Source organism: Salvelinus sp. IW2-2015, linkage group LG20 (genome assembly GCF_002910315.2).
Source record: "Salvelinus sp. IW2-2015 linkage group LG20, ASM291031v2, whole genome shotgun sequence".
In the NCBI taxonomy this organism is placed as follows: domain Eukaryota; kingdom Metazoa; phylum Chordata; class Actinopteri; order Salmoniformes; family Salmonidae; genus Salvelinus; species Salvelinus sp. IW2-2015.
In genome coordinates this window covers 51517919-51535337 of record NC_036860.1, presented here as the reverse complement: position 1 = coordinate 51535337, position 17419 = coordinate 51517919, and the positions used below count along the sequence as shown (strand labels likewise).

The following is a 17419-nucleotide window of genomic DNA, read 5'->3' as shown; positions in this document are numbered from 1 at the left end:
TTCAAACTTCCGGTTCTGTCATGGGGATATTGTGGTGTGTCTGATAAAAGAAATAAAAAATAACCCCATCAACATCGGAATTTGAGGATTAACTGGTTGAAAATAGCAAAGGAATCATTATTTATACGGATAATTCAAGTGGCCCATCGCGGCTCGCACCCGGCCGGCCATGGCGGCGCATAAACCCGTGGAATGGGTTCAGGCCGTAATTAGTAGATTCGACGAGCAGGTAAGAATAACACATCGTATCAGAAATTGTGCCGCTGCTTTTTTCCCAGTAACATCATAGAGGTCGTGGGTTTAGCGACGGGATCATTTAAAGAAAGCTGCACTGTCATGAGTGGTATGTTTTGAGCCGATCTAGAATTTATAGTTCTCCTGCAGAGCCGCATCATCACACAGGAGCAAGTGACAGCGACAGAGAGAGAGAGAGGACGAAATAACACATGGACCAATTCTGTCCCTAACATTTGAAATAACATTTAAAATCCCTTTGGATGAAACCACGAGGATGTAGCCTCAATATATAAACAAAGGAATCGACAGAACACGCCTCTTACTGTCAAGAAGGAGGAACTAACTAGATGTTGAATTGGGCAGCGAGCTGCTAGCTTGCGTGGTTATTACTGTAATGCATTCAGCTTCTGCCAATAACACTGTGCTAACTAGTTAGCCCCTGCGAGCCTTGTTGCTAGCCAGCTTGTCAACCCGAAGCAAGTGTCCAGTAATTAGTGTGTTAATGTCATTTCCATTAACTAGTAGCCTCACCTTGGACTACAAAGCATTGTTTCTTTATAGCCACTTAGCTACTACAGTAGCTAGCTGCTAACTATTACTAAACAAAAATATAAACGCAACAATTTCAAAGATTTTACTGAGTTACAGTTCGTATAAGGAAATCAGTCAATTGAAATAAATAAATGAGGCCCTAATCTATGGATTTCGCATAACTAAGCAGGGGTGCAGCCATGGGTGGGCCCACCTACTTGACAACCAGGCCCACCCACTGGGGAGCTAGGCCCAGCCAATCAGAATTCGTTTCTTCCTACAAAAGGGCTTTATTACAGACACAAATAATCCTCAGAAACCCCCTCAGACAATCCCACAGGTGAGGAAGCCGGATGTGGAGGTCCTGGGATGGCATGGATACACATGGTCTGTGGTTGTGAAGCTGGATGGACATACTGCCAAATTCTCTAAAATGACATTGGAGGCAGTTTATGGTAGAGAAATGAACATTCTATTCTCTGGTAACAGCTCTGGTGGACATTCCTGCAGTCAGCATGTCAATTGCGAGTTTCCTCAGAGTTTGAGACCTCAGTGGTATTGTGTTGTGTGACAATACAGCATATTTTAAAGTGTCCTTTTATTGTCCCCAGCACAAGGTGCACCTGTGTAATGATCATGCTGTTTAATCAGTTTCTTGATATGCCACACCTGCCAGGTGGATGGATTACCTTGGTATTGGAGGAATGCGCACTAACAGAGATGTGAACATTTGTGGACAAAATTTGAGAGAAATAAGCTTTTTGTGTGTATGGAACATTTCAGGGATTTTTTTTATTTCAGATCATGAAACATGGGACCAACACTTTACATGTTATGTGTATATTTTTGTTTAGTGTAGCTAGTCATATACTGTGTTATTTGAGCTGCGTCCAGTTTGTTTACAGTATGTATGGATTTATCTATGCAGATTGACAATCACGTCCCATCCATTCATTGCATTGGAAAACATGGGAGACAGAATATTTTATTGACCTGCTCTAATCCCCTCACTGATGTCATTGACAAGCACAATTTCACAAATGTCTTCATCCGTGTCGTACTTTAAAGCAGGGCTAAGGGCATTTCCATTGAAAAGGACCCATCATGAGCACCAGCATGTGAAGTTCATAGGAGCATATCACATTGGGTGTCAAATGAAAGCTATGAGTTTGTATTTTTGGGAAATGAAGGCATAGATACCATCAACCATTTCCCATAATTAGGCATTACTAAAGGCTTAGAAAACATTGACCAGAAAGTCTTAAAAGGCATCAGAAATGCATCAAAACACAATGTTGACATAAAGACCCCTGCCAACCAATATTAACACTTAAGCTTTATATAGCTTTGGAGAAATTGTTTACCTTCTGGAAGTTTAATAAATATTGCCCTGTGCCTTGTAATTCCATTACCAAAACCCCACATCTTTACGATATTTTCTGATGTCTCTCCCTTATGAGGGAGGATAATGAAAGTTCACAAAAGTAACAAGTAATGGTAGACCTACCAATTAGTTATAGTGATTTTACTGATATCAATTCTGTTTATGAATTAAGTGATTAGAAAAATCAGTAATGGAATTACTGCAACTGAATTGGCTACAATGGGAAATCATAACAGTTTCAACCCACAGTTGGGTCACCTGCTACTGTACTCCTTTCCACTGCATACTGTTATGTTGAGCTCATAACTGTTTTCTTTGTCTTTCTGTTGGTCAAACCAAGAGTGTTAAGAGTGTTCAAACAGTTTGGACAAACCCTCCCTCCGTCTCTCTGTTTGTCTCTCTCTCTCCAGTTAATGTCATCTGTCCCAGCTGTTACTGACACCTACACCATGAGCCCCCTGTCTTTTCATTTTCTGTAACCAGCATCCTCACCGACTGAGCTCCCACTGACACCGGACGTCCAGGGACGTTGAAAAGTAGTTTGGTCAGTCCACCCTGGCCTTGATGTTGAAGGGATGATGACATCATCCAATGACATCATCAACCAATTAGTAAACAATGCCTACTCATAATTGGTTAAAATCACACAATGCTCACCGATATCATTGGAAACACTTGTCTTCCTCCATCCTTTTACTACGAAACATAGAAACGCACCATTTTCAAGTGTTGGGGTGGTGCTGGAGACGATGAACATGAAGTAGACATTTTTTTTCTATTCCTTTAACGTTCACAGACCTACTGGGCTGCACCAAATCTGAACCTATCTTTCACAAGTTTGGAAAGCACATTACAGTAAAGAAAAGTGTATTACAGTATATTGTACTGTGCTGATCTATACTCTACTTTACTGTACTGAACTCTACTGCACTGTTACCGGGTGTAAATCCACTTCACTTAATGTGGCCTAGTTCAATAACCAAAACAGATTTATTTCCAAACTCAAGGTGCCATCTCATAGCTGACACCCCATTCTTTCTGCAGACACCTTTGAATCTTAATTTGGAGCAGACATTTAAGAATTTTTGGTAAACGTGGTGGCATAAAAACCTGAGGGAGATTTTACCACAATTCTGTTACCAAAATTTGCATCTGCACAGATCTTCCACCTTAATTCGTTTTTGTACATTTTTCTGTGGAAATTGTTCAAAGTAGTCCTTTTGCATAGATTTGTATATGTTGTTCAATTTTGAAATAAATGGTTTTTGTTTGGCATACATTTTAATGTGAAAAAACGGAGTCAAATGTAATTCTGTTACCTTGGAATTGCTCCCAGCCTACCTGATGCAGTATGGGCTATGGTTGTACTGTACAGGTGCTTCTACACCTGCATTGCTTGCTGTTTGGGGTTTTAGGCTGGGTTTCTATACAGCACTTCGAGATATTAGCTGATGTACGAAGGGCTATATAAAATGAACTTGATTGCTTACTTATATGCAAGCAGTGATTTCATTGTGTCTCCCTTGCATGTGTTGCTTTTTTCATACAATTGATGTCATCAAATTTATAGGCCCAGTCTGTATGATTATGATCGGTAAAGTTTGTAGTATGTTGCAGTATAGGCCTAGATGTAATGCCTACATGATCAACCTATGGAATGGGAAATGCCAGGTTTTATATGTAAAAATAAATACAAAAAGGCACTCGCACATCTGAGCAATCTTATTTGCAGGTGCATGGCATCAATTGAACAAGATGAAGGAAAAGGAAACCGCACACTGCTCTTGATAGTATCACCGATATTTAATAAGCTTACGTATCGGCCACACGGCCTTCGTCAGAGCTTTTTGCTCTGACGAAGCTCTGACGAAGGCCGTGTGGCCGATACGTAAGCTTATTAAATATCGGTGATACTATCAAGAGCAGTGTGCGGTTTCCTTTTCCTTCATATGTAAAAATAAATAAAGGCTAATGAATCCTATCAAATTACCGGAAAACAATAATTTTTGGGTCTGTTCATTGTTGCAAGAGGAAAGATGACTTGTGGGCATATTGCCATTCACTGTTAACATGATTTGTTAACACATGTATTTTCTATCAAATATCTCTTAAGTCTAAAGCAAGCCCATTTTTTTTTTTTTTTAAACATTTTTACCCAATAGCTCAGTGGAGATGAGAGATTAGTAATTGTGGATGTTTAGACTACTGTGGCTTGTTTTGGGTAGGTGGTTAGGCCAGGGCTCACCAACCCTATTCCTGGAGAGCTACTCTCATGTAGGTTTTTGCTCCAACCTCAGCTTATCAACCAGCTAATTATTAGAATCTCTCCAGGAACAGAGTTGGAGTGAAAACCTACAGGAAAGTAGCTCTCCAGGAACAGGGTTGGAGAGCCCTGGGTTAGGCCCTACTTACATTTACATTTTAGTCATTTAGCAAAATGTTTACCAAACTCGGTCCTGTGTCCCCCCCCTGGGTGCAAATAGTATCCCTGTGGAATGCCTTGTCAAGTCCAGCCCCGACTAATTGAGGCTGTTCTGAGGGCAAAAGAGGTGATGGTTTTCTTAATGTTTTGTAGATTCGGGGTGTGTGTGTGTGTGTGAGTGACTGCATGCATGCATGTTTGCTGAGGTGAGGAGAATCAGAGCAGGTGGTTCATGTGTTCATTAGTCTTATGACTTGTAGATTTGAAACTGTATCAGACCATGCTCCGATACCGCCTGCCCGACCGTAAGAGAGAGAGCAGCTCGTGTGTGGGTCCTTGTTGCTGTGTGCCTTCTTCATGCACTGTTTTGAGTAGATATCCTAGATGGGTGGGAGCGTGGTCTCAGTGATGTACTGGGCTGTATTCACCACCACCTGGAGGGCCTTGCGGTTGTGGACGGAGCAATTCCCGTACCAGGCTCTGATGCAACCGGTCAGGACGATCTCTCGATGGTGCAGCAGTAGTATTTGGAGAGGGGGCGGGGCGGGACCCGGTTCATCTTATCAGTTCCATCTAAGGTGTTGGTAACCACATCAGTGAAGTATTCATACAGTACATGACATGAGGAGGCTAGACCGTATGCAACAGTCCAGATGTCTAGGTTACTGAGACTGTATCACAACACTTAGTTTCTGAGATCCGCTATTATAGTTTTGAAAGTTTCAGTGGTAGCATAGGGATTAATAGTCGAATGTCCCGGCTCCCCAGTAACCTTTCTCCATCTTCAAGGGTTCAGACTATTCCAGGCCGATAGGCCTACCTGTCCCTTGTAGCAGATATTCAGTTGAAGTTGTGCCCCCTTATCCGTTAGCTAACTGTTCTGGCTTGGAAGTGGCTGGGTGTGGCTCATTGCACTTTGATGAAGTTTTCATGGAGATTAGGCCTAATTTTAAATCCACTTTTGACTGTTAAGCCTATTGATAGTGCTTTGTACTCATTAAAAAGGATTGTGTATGTTGGGTTCTGGTGGGATTGGGACTGCTTTTAGTCAGAATCGGATTTGAGATTAGCAGCTCAACATCTGTGATATTATAGGTTCGGCTATATCACCTTTCCTCGAGCTTGACCCAATGAGGTCAAAGCAGAGCATTAGAGATTATTACCCCACAAATAATCTAACCCTCACTAGAGTTCATTCAGAATATGCTTTTCAAAATCCAACGAAAGGTGGGCTACGTCCGTCGTGCCACATCCAAGGATAATGTAGTGTGTTTGAATAGGATTCCATTTATGGAATGTCTTCTGGCAGTACGTCAACAAGAGAAGTGTACTCCTCTCTCCCCTCTTTATGTGCAGTGCCCTGTTGGCTAGTGCTAAAGCACTCCTAAGGAAAGGGATTGACCTTAGAGGAATTGAAGACCGTGCCAGTGAAAAAAGTGGCCCTGTGTCTGTTTGCCTGGCCTGTATATGGATGTCAACCAGCGTCTCTGCATGCGGGTTTCTCTGTGTGTGTTTGCAGGGAAGATGCTCAAGTCTCAGGACTCTCATTTCCGTCCCCTCACACATACGCATGTCTCTAATCCAGGAGAGGAGCGGCCCTTCCCTGGCCTGTACTGGGGTTCAGGGTGTTAGGTCATCTTCCTGCTGTAGGGGGAGGAACCTCTTCAGGACCTGTCGGATGGTTGGGACTGGGAGTGTGTCAACCTCAAAGATCTCCAAACCTTTATTTGTTTAGCTTACTTATAAGAAGCCATAGGCTATACAAAACTGTCAAGTTGGACTTCCTCTGCACTTTGCAGACTAAGTACATTTGTTTGTATTAGTAGTCCTACTTGTAAACTTGTGTGTGTGGTCGTGCAACTGTAGCCCGAAAGGTAGAGACTGAGCGTAATGCATGGAGTATAGTCCATAGCGCGTGTCTGTGAGCCCAGCTCAGCACATCCACCCCCTGTGTGTGTAGGTCTATATGCTCAGGGAGGGGCCACCCTCCAGGCTTCCCCAGTGCTCCACTCCTCTATCCCATAAGTCTCTTCTGCTGTCCGGTCTGATGAGGGAGGGGAGCGTCTTGTCCTGCTAGCTCTATAATAGCCCATGCCTCTGTACTGCTGTCCCTCACCAAATGGGAAAATACTTCCAAGAAGTGGGAGAGTCGGGTTGCTTTGAGTGTTTGTGTTATTTAATGGTGTTTGGGTGTCACATGGAGCTGTGATTTGCTGTTATTAGGCTAGATGGAGCGGAGCCTAGGCAAGGCTGGGTCAGCCTGGGGCCTCAGACCAGCTGATGCACTGTCATCCTGTCTGAGCTGGAGTCGGAGGCAGAGGAGAGCCCAGCCAGCCAGGCTCTCTCAGACACATCCACTGAATGTAGTGTAGTCTACTATACAGTACATCCCCTGCTCAGGATGCAGAGGAGGCTTCACTAGAGGCAGACATGTTGGTCTCTAGAGAAAGAGACTGAGATCACTGCTCAAGGAGCGCTGCTAACCAAATGTATTGTTATTCAGTCATGCAGACCTAGAATAGGCTATCTCCTTGAAAACATAGTGATGGACTTATTACCAGGAAATGTATACAGAAGGCTATTCCTGTACTCAATGCTCTTGACAGTATGTTAGGGTTATTTGTATTGGACACGAAGAAAAGTTACCAACTTAGATTCATGTAACAACACCCAACATCCTTACTCTGTCACTTTTTCCCCTCTACAGCTTCCAGTCAAAGTGGGCCAACAGAACACTCACACCAAAGTCAGCACAGAGCACAACAAGGACTGTCTGATACACATCTCCAAGTACAAGTTCTCACTGGTCATCAGTGGCCTCACAAACATACTGAAGAATGTGAACAACATGGTGAGTGTGTGTGTGTGCTGTATGTGCAAACGATGTCAGTTGAAGCCTATGGAGCCAGGTAAAATGTTGGAGACGTCTCAACCATGTCTCCTTCTCCTCTTTCTCTCCTAGCGAATATTTGGGGAGGCTGCGGAGAAGAACCTGTATCTCTCTCAGCTCATCATCCTGGACACACTGGAGAAGTGCCTTGCTGGGGTAAGGATCATTCCCCATCAAAAACGGAAATGATGGATGCATGTGGCTTTTATATCTCCGGCTCTCTTCCTCGCTCACTCTCCTTCGTTCTCCTTTCATCCCTCTGTTTTTTTCCTGGTTTGTTTCCTTGTCTCCCTGCATGCTCTCCTAATGCAGCGTTCTGGTTTTTATCAGCAGATCTCCATTACATATCAGCATAACACAATAGAATGTGGTGGGCTGTCTGTGGTCGAGATGTTTTGTCTCAGTGGGGACAGTGGTCTTTGCTCTGGACTGGATCTGAGCCCTTTCCCCTCCCAACACATGAACTGTGTGTTTGAGTCCTGTCTCTTTCTTTCAGTCTTGGGGAACTCTGTTAGTAGCCAGTTGTCCCCTGGCTCCTTTCCCTTCTCTCCTCTTCTTAGTAAAGATGTGCTCACTGAAGATTGCTTTTCCAGGTGCTTGATCATCTTGACTTTGCATTCTGAGCCTCCAATGGGATTGCCCCGAGTTTATGGACATTTGTATTCATTTTTTTACTATGAGCTTGCGGATGGAGGACAGCTGTTAGGTTCTTCAAGTCATCCTTTTTCTTGAAATCTGAATGCATTTTTCTAACTATTTTTGCCTCGTTGATGTTTTCTTTCAGTAGCCCATGTCCCTGCAAGTTCATTTCAAATGGACATATTACACCCGTACTAGTAATCAGAAAATCCTTCTCTTTTCAATGAAATATTTCACTTAATGATCCACCACTGTCCCCAAGTAGAGCCCTCTCTTTCCCAACTCCCCCAACAGTGTGCTGGTGTAATGACAGGTCCCAGGCCTGCAGTAGAGCTCTCTGTCCCCAGTCCCTCCACTGTGTGCTGGGGTAATTACAGGTCCCAGGCCTGCAGTGCAGCAGGTCCAAATCCAGCAGGTAGAATCATTAGTCTGGATAGCTCTGTCCAGAGCCATTATCTCAGCTAGATTTACAGCATTGTTTCATGGCTGTGAGAGACATCAGAATGCACTGTATCTAAAATATGTGATGCGAAGTTGTAGCCTACCGATTTGTGATATCTTACCTATTGGTAAGGATGTTTTAGACCTAGTATGTTTTATATCTTCATGTATGAGAGGGAATGTGTGACTTCAGGGATGCACGCCTTGTGACTGGAACCTGACTGACCGTTCTCTCTGTGTGGCAGGGTTTTYTTCTGGTCTATTCTCTCCTCTCTGGGCTAATCGGGCAGTGAGGACAAAGGTTTTCTCATGTTTGACCTCTAACCTTTCCTCTAATCCCTCCCTTCCTGGTCTCTCCTTCCTTCCCTCCATCCCTCAGCAACCGAAGGACTGTATGCGTCTGGATGAGACCATGCTGGTGAAACAGCTGCTGCCAGAGATCTGTCATTTCATCCACACGTACCGCGAGGGCCACCAGCATGCCGCCGAGCTCCGTAGCTCCGCCTCCGGGGTCCTCTTCTCCCTCAGCTGCAACAACTTCAATGCCGTGTTCAGCCGCATCTCCACCAGGTGACATTAATCATAAACACCCATAACTCTAACCCTCAGCCCAAACTGCTCTGAGAAGCGACAGGCCACAGTAGTAGACCTCAGGCTGTACGTAGAGGAAGGGTTACCTTTAAGTGTACACCAGTTCAGGCCTGTGGGCTTCAGTGAGAGCAAGGAGGAAAAAAGAAGCTGGAGTTATCATCTACCTCCGATAGATGGAGAAATAAATCGAGGGAGAAAGGGAGTCTGTCAGCAGCCTTCATAAAGAGTCTCTTTGTCTGTGTCTCGTGGAGTAATGTTCCACTGTGAAACCAACCCCCATAAGGACCTGGACCTGCACAAGACATGGAGGCATACTCACGTGTGTGTGTGCGCGCGCACCTGTGTGTTGACCTGTGTGTGTCAGAGCTGAGTGGTTTGGAGTGGGGAGAAAACATCTGTAAATATTAACCACTCGGGTATATTAATTATTTTTTGAAGCTCAGAAAGCACATATTTTGTCTTCCTTCTCATTGCACTGGTGTACTAGTTGGTTCTGAGGCAGAAGAGTGCTGCTCCACTCGTCTGTGAGTTGCAGTCTGCACTTGTTAACCGAGCTGTGTTGTGGTCTTATTGGTCCGTGACTGGCAGGCCCAGACTGATGAAGTGGCTGGTTATTAAATCATGAGGACTGAGGAGTTGGTTATGTGATGTTAAAACAGGGAGAGAGAGTTGACCTCAGCCACTCCCCAGTGTTGCCTCTCTCTCTCTCTCTCTCTTTTTGTCCTCAGCTTTTACCTTGAAAGCATTTCCCATTCATCCAGACTAGCCTATTTGATGTCACGTTATTACCGGTAGTCAAATGAGACCTAGGCTTACCATTTGATTACTGTGTCTATTATGATGCTCTACTGCTTCTTCTCTACAATTTTGTGATGATGTGATTCTATTGAATATGAATATTCGAGGAGATTAAAATAACCATCTTTATTAAATATCCATCTCTGCGGTGTTTCCCCTCAGGTTGCAGGAGCTCACCGTGTGTTCGGAGGACACAGTGGATGTCCATGACATCGAGCTCATCCAGTACATTAATGTGGACTGTGCCAAGCTAAAGAAACTGCTACAAGGTATTTCCATATTCTTATCAGTCTCATTGCTTTATTTTGGACTACAGTCATCCCATTTTGAAGTTATCCGTTTGATAGAGCCGAAGATGTTCTGTTTCTTTTGAGTTGTGCACCGTTGTTGAGGTTCAGTGTGGACTCACAATTGGTTGTCATCTCCTGCAGAGACAGTGTTTAAATTCAAAGCCCTCAAGAAGCCTGCCCAGCTAAGTGTCATCAACAGCTTAGAGAAGGTGAGTATCTCTCTCTGTCTGCCACTCTGTCTCTCTCGCTCTGTTTCTCTCACGCATCTATCTACAGACTCACTTTCTCCACCTAGTGGTCTCTGGTCCTCATCTCCTGTTGCCCTGCTCCTCCTGCTATAGTGCAGTGTCTGTTGACTTTCTGTTGCCCTGCTCCTCCTGCTCTAGTGCAGTGTCTGTTGACATTCTGTTGCCCTGCTCCTCCTGCTATAGTGCAGTGTCTGTTGACTTTCTGTTGCCCTGCTCCTCCTGCTCTAGGCAGTGTGCTCTTGACTTTCTGTTGCCCTGCTCCTCCTGCTCTAGTGCAGTGTCTGTTGACTTTGTTGCCCTGCTCCTCTTGCTCTAGTGCAGTGTCTGTTGACTTTCTGTTGCCCTGCTCCTCCTGCTCTAGTGCAGTGTCTGTTGACTTCTGTTGCCCTGCTTCCTCCTGCTCTAGTGCAGTGTCTGTTGACTTTCTGTGTTGCCCTTGCTCAGTGCAGTTGGTCTGTTGACTTCTGTTGCCCTGTCTAGTGCAGTGTCTGTTGACTTTCTGTTGCCCTGCTCCTCCTGCTCTAGGCAGTTTCTGTTGACTTTTGCTTGCCCTGCTCCTCCTGCTCTAGTGCAGTGTCTGTTGACTTTCTGTTGCCCTGCTCCTCCTGCTCTAGTGCAGTGTCTGTTGACTTTCTGTTGCCCTGCTCCTCCTGCTCTACGTGCAGTGTCTGTTGACTTCTGTTTGCCCTGCTCCTCCTGCTCTAGTGCATGTAGGCTGTTGACTTTCTGTTGCCCTGCTCCTCCTGCTCTCAGTGCGCTAGGTCTGTTGACTTTCTGTGCCCCTGCTCCTCGCCTGCTCTAGTCGCAGTGCCTCTGTTGACCTGTTTCTGTTGCCCTTGCTACTACTGCTCTAGTGCCACTCGATTCTGTCTTGACTTTCTGTTGCCCTGCTCCTCCTGCTCTAGTGCAGTGTCTGTTGACTTTCTGTTGCCCTGCTCCTCCTGCTCTAGTGCAGTGTCTGGAAAATATTGTTGGTGTATATTGGAAATATTGTTGCAAGTTGGTGTGTTGTTGATAGTCTTCTTTGTGAGTAGAAGATGGGTACAGTGCTTCCCAGGCAGGTGGTGTGACCCCCTTTTCTCCCCCCTCAGGCCTTCTGGAACTGGGTGGAGAACTACCCTGATGAGTTCACCATGCTGTACCAGAGGCCACAGACAGACATGGCTGGTGAGAATGCAGTTGCAGTTCTAATGTTACACTTAGTGATGAATCATACAGTACCAGTCAAAAGATTGGACACCTACTTATTCAAGGGGTTTTCATAATTTGTTTTACTATTTTCTACATTGTAGAATAATAGTGAAGAAATAAACTATGAAATAACAAAAAAAGTGTTAAACAAATCTAAATATATTTTGACCGCTTTGCACACTCTTGGTATTCTCTCAACCAGCTTCACCTGGGATGCTTTTCCAACAGTCTTGAAGGAGTTCCCACATATGCTGAGCACTTGTTGGCTGCTTTTTCTTCACTCTGCTGTCCAACTCAACCCAAACCATCTCAAATGGGTTGAGATAGGGTGATTATGGAGGCCAGGTCATCTGATTCAGCACTCCATCACTCTCCTTCTTGGTCAAATAACACACCTCCAGGCTGTGTCATTGTCCTGTTGAAAAACAAATTATAGTCCCACTAAGCGCAAACCAGATTGGATGGCGCATTGCTGCAGAATGCTGTGGTAGCCATGCTGGTTAAGTGTGCCTTGAATTCTAAATAAATCACAACAGTTTCACCAGCAAAGCACCCCCACACCATCACACCTCCTCCATGCTTCACGGTGGGAACCACACATGCGGAGATCATCCATTCACCTACTCTGCGTCTCAAAAAGACACGGCGGTTGGAACCAAAAATCTAAAATTTGGACTCATCAGACCAAAGGACAGATTTCCACCAGTCTAATGTCCATTGTGGTGTTTCTTGGCCCAAGCTAGTCTTCTTCTTATTGGTGTCCTTTAGTAGTGGTTCCTTTGCAGAAATTTGACCATGAAGGCCTGATTGACGCTGTCTCTAAACAGTTGATTTGAGATGTCTGTTACTTGAACTCTGTGAAGCATTTCTTTTTTGGCTGTAATTTCTGAGGCTGGTAACTCTAATGAACTTATCCTCTGCAGCAGAGGTAACTCTGGGTCTTCCTGTTGCGGTCCTCATGAGAGCCAGTTTCATCATAGCGCGTGATGGTTCTTTCCATAATATGGATTTGGTATTTTACCAAATAGGGCTATCTTCTGTATACCACCCCTACCTTGTCACAGCACAACTGATTGGCTCAAACGCATGAAGCTGGTTGAGAGAATGCCAAGAGTGTGCAAAGCTGTCATCAAAGCAAAGGGTGGCTACTTTGAAGAATCTCAAATATAAAATCTATTTTGATTTAACACTTTTTGGTTACTACATGATTCCATATGTGTTATTTCATAGTTTTGATGCCTTTACTATTATTCTACAATGTAGAAAATAGTAAAAATAAAGAAAAACCCTGGAATGAGTAGGTGTGTCCAAACTTTTGACTGGTACTGTATGTCCGTGTTATTGACTGTTGTTGCTTGGTTGTGTCTCTCCCAGACTGTGTGTTATTGACTGTGTTGTTGCTTGGTTGTGTGTCTCCCAGACCTGTGTGTTGTTGCTTGGTTGTGTCTCTCCCTGACTGTGTTGTTGCCTGACCCGGTCTCTCCCAGACTGTGCAGAGAAGCTGTTTGACCTGGTGGACAGTTTTGCTGAGAGTGCCAAGAGGAAGGCAGCCGTGTGGCCACTGCAGATCATCCTCCTCATCCTCTGTCCCGACATCACACAGGACATCTCCAGAGAGACTGTAGAGGACACCAAGGTCAATAAGGTCAGACACAACCCACCCACGGGGCAGTGCACACACACTAGGGTTCTAATCAGCCATGTCTTACAGTACACTACTCTTCTCTCATACAGTACTCTTCTCTGTCCCTAACAGAAACTGTTCCTGGAGAACCTGAGGAAGGCCCTGGCCGGCCACGGGGGCAGTAAACAGCTGACTGAGAGTGCTGCCATCGCCTGTGTCAAACTCTGCAAGGCCTCCACCTACATCAACTGGGAGGACCACTCTGTCATCTTCCTCCTGGTGCAGTCCATCGTAGTGGACCTTAAGGTGAGCATCAGCCACAGATCTGAGCCTCTGATCTCAGCCTCTGATCATCAGTGTTATGGGAAGGTATTATAAACATAGTATCCAGTATTAGTCACCAGTGGTAACCAGTCACAGCTGATGCTATGGACTTTGTTTCTCCCTTCTCCTGTCAGGCCCTGCTCTTCAACCCAGCCAAGCCTTTCTCCAGAGGGGCGGGAAGCCAGAACGCAGACGTGGACCTCATGATCGACTGCTTTGTCTCTTGTTTCCGCATCAATCCCCACAACAACCAGCATTTTAAGGTTTTTATTTGTATTTATTAAGGATCCCTGCAGCTACTCTTCCTGGGGTCCAGCAACATTAAGTCAGTTATATATACAGTTTAAAATATTACATAACACTTACCCAATGCATTTAGTGTGTTCCCTCAGGCCGCTACTCCACTATCACATATTTACAATACCACATCCATCTGTATGTGCATGTCTTATCATGTGTGTTTCTTCACAATCCCTGCTGTTCAATACGGTGTATTTTTATCTGCTTGCATCATTTACCTGATGTGAAATAGAGTTCCCTGTAGTCTCCCATAGTCTGTTCTTGGCTTGGGGACTGTGAAGAGACCTTTGGTGACATGTCTTGTGAGTTATGCATGGGTGTCCAAGTTGTGTGCTAGTAGTTTGAACAGACACCTCAATGCATTCAGCATGTCAACACTTCTTACATAAACAAATAGTGATTAAGTCAATCTCTCCTCCACTTTGAGCCATGAGAGATTGACATGCACATGATTAATATTAGCTCTCCGTGTACATTTAAGGGCCAGCCGTGCTGCCCTGTTCTGAGCCAATTAATATTTTCCAAGGTTCCTCTTTGTGGCACCTGACCACACGACTGAACCATAGTCCAGATGCGACAAAACGAGAGCCTGTAGGACCTGCCTTGTTGATAGTGTTGTTAAAAAGACCGCAGTGCTTTATTATGGACGGACTTCTCCCCATCTTAGCTACTGTTGTATCAACATGTTATGACCATGACAGTTTACAATCCAGGCTTACTCCAAGCAATTTAGTCACCTCAATGTCCACATTATTCATTACAAGATTCAGTTGAGGTTTAGTGAATGATTTGTCACAAATTACAATGCTTTTAGTTTTTGAAATATTTAGGACCAGCTTATTCCTTGCCACCTGTTCTGAAACTGACTGCAGCTCTTTGTTAAGCAGTGATTTCACTCGCTGTAGAACTGACGTGTATAGTGTTGAGTCCTCCGCATACATAGCTTTACTCAAGGCCAATGGCATGTCATTAGTAAAGATTTAAAAAAGTAAGGGGCCTAGACTGCTGCCCAGGGGAATTCCTGATTTTACCCGGATTATGTTGGAGAGGCTTCCATTAAAGAACACCCTCTGTGTTCTGTTAGAGCCTGGAAATAGTTACCTGTCTGTCGCAACCGGGAGACCCATGGGGCGGCGCACAATTGGCCCAGTGTCGTCCGGGTTAGGGGAGGGTTTGGCCGGCAGAGATGTCCTTGTCCCATCACGCTCTAGCGACTCCTGTGGCGGGCTGGGCGCATGCACGCTGACACGTTTGCCAGGTGTACAGTGTTTTCTCCGACACATTGGTGTGGCTGGCTTCCGGGTTAAGCGGGCATTGTATCAGAAGCAGTGTGGCTTGGTTGGGTCGTTTTTCGGAGGACGCATGGCTCTCGACCATCGTCTCGCCCGAGTCCATACAGGAGTTGCAGCGATGAGACAAGACTGTAACTACCAATTGGATACCATGAAATCGGGGAGAAAAAGGGGTACATTTTTTTTGGGGGGGGGGACATGTAACTCTTTATCCACAATATAGCAGGGGGTGTAAAGCTGTAACACATCCGTTTTTCCATCAGCAGACTATGATCGATAACGTTAGAAGCCGCACTGAGGTCTAACAAAACAGCTGCCACAATCTTTTTATCATCAATTTCTCTCAGCCAATCAATCATCAGTCATCATCAGGCATTTGTGTAAGTGCCGTGCTTGTTGAATGTCCTTCCCTATAAGCGTGCTTACAGTAAAATACCATTGTATCTGGTCAAACACAATTTTTTCCAAAAGTTTACTAAGGGTTGGTAACAAGCTGATTGGTTGGCTATTTGAGCCAGTAAAGGGGGGCTTTACTATTCTTGGGTAACATAATTACTTTTGCTTTCCTCCAGGCACACTCTAGGCTTAGATTGAAGATATGGTAAATAGAGGAGGGCCAATATCGTCCGTTATCATCCTCAGTAATTTTCCATCCAAGTTGTCAGACTCCGGTGGCTTATTGTTGAAAGACAATAATAGTTTTTTCACTTCTTCCACACTCACTTTACGGAATTCAAAATTACAATGCTTGTTTTTCATAATTTGATCAGTTATACTTGGATGTGTAATGTCGTTGCTGCCATGCCTAAGTTTGCTAATCTTGCCAATGGAAAAATCATTAAAGTAATTGGCAATGTCAGTGGGTTTTGTGATGAATGAGCCGTCTGATTCAATGAATGATGGAGCTGAGTTTTGGAGTATAGTATTTCATAGAAATGGTTGTTGATGCACACTTTTTAACCACATACTGGTGTGTTGAAGTAAGGACTGTGATCTCTGGGTTATCTCTCTTTCTTTATTTTTCTCCTCCATTTCAGGTCTGCCTGGCGTCATCCTCCCCTCCCACATTCCACTTCGTCCTGGTCAACTCCCTACACAGAATCATCACCAATGTAAGTGTGTGTTGTCATGGCCCAACATAGGGTTAAGGGATCAATCAACACACCAAATGCCAATGTCCAGTGCCACTATTCAAAGTATATGAAGTGACCAATGCTGTGTGCACGTCTAGAATGACCAGTGGTAACCTTATCTGTGGTGACTTTGTGTAGATGATGTCACTACTGTATACACTGGGCTGGCTCTATTACCCAGCCATTAGATGGACTACCATCTCACTCTGGATGAGCCATGCAGGGAGAGGAAGTGCTGCAGACACTCATGTGGTTTATGTGTGTGTGTGTTTGTGTGTTTCAATAGGAAGTGCCTGAGGGAAGATTTCATACAGAGACCCTTTTATTAGCTCTCCATGTGCCTGGGAGACTGTGTGTGTGTGTGAGGGAGTGAGAGTATGACTGGTCTCTCTCTCACCCCCCTCACGCAAAGCACTTCCTGTCTGTGAGCAGAAGTCAGAGGCTGCTTTTGTTCCTGCATGTCTCTGTCTGTCTGGGTTGGTGGGTGGGTAACAGAGAGTAGCAGACTACAGCCACCATCTTTCTCCCCTCCAGGCAAACTGGATAAGTCCCATCTCTCCACCCTAACAAATCCTACTGGGCTGAAGGCCCCATGTCATTTTCTGAATGACTTTCGATTGGGATAAGACTCAACACCCACTATTACTATTTAACCTACAAGCCGTGTATTATCCAAGTCTCTCTACAGGATTACGTTTCTGTTTCAAATGTTTTATAATGAAGCCTACAGTAGGTTTGTTTAGAAGATTGAGTTTAACCCTCTGTCCATTCCTTTGCTGCAGTCTCCATTGGACTGGTGGCCTAAGATTGATGCGGTGTACTGCTACTCAGGAGAGCTGAGGATCATGGTTTCTGAGACGCTGGGTCACGTGATGAGGGGCTGCAGTACGCACGCTCCCCTCCGCATGACTCCGGTAAGACACACACACACACAACAAAACACACACTCTTGGAAACAAAAATAATACTCAAGAAACCCAAAATCTTACCGGTGTGTGTGAGTGTGCATGATTGTTTTTTTAATGAATGGGCCATGTTGGGATGAGATGTGTTATTTACTGCCAGACTGCAGTGTCTGTGTGTG

The 17419-nt window shown here is 44.7% G+C and overlaps 1 protein-coding gene across 2 annotated transcripts in view; it reads left to right on the top strand.

Annotated features, from left to right (window-relative positions):
* Positions 1-17419, top strand: part of nf1b (neurofibromin 1b) — a 71180-nt gene continuing 53761 nt past the window's right edge. For both annotated transcript variants that reach the window (XM_024013354.2, XM_024013353.2), the window contains exons 1-12: positions 1-229; positions 7282-7425; positions 7537-7620; positions 8924-9114; positions 10096-10202; positions 10365-10432; positions 11563-11638; positions 13150-13307; positions 13419-13592; positions 13745-13873; positions 16240-16314; positions 17118-17249. In XM_024013354.2, coding sequence (XP_023869122.1) covers positions 170-229; positions 7282-7425; positions 7537-7620; positions 8924-9114; positions 10096-10202; positions 10365-10432; positions 11563-11638; positions 13150-13307; positions 13419-13592; positions 13745-13873; positions 16240-16314; positions 17118-17249 — 1398 coding nt within the window. In that variant the 5' untranslated portion in view covers positions 1-169. The remainder of the gene's footprint in view (positions 230-7281; positions 7426-7536; positions 7621-8923; positions 9115-10095; positions 10203-10364; positions 10433-11562; positions 11639-13149; positions 13308-13418; positions 13593-13744; positions 13874-16239; positions 16315-17117; positions 17250-17419) is intronic.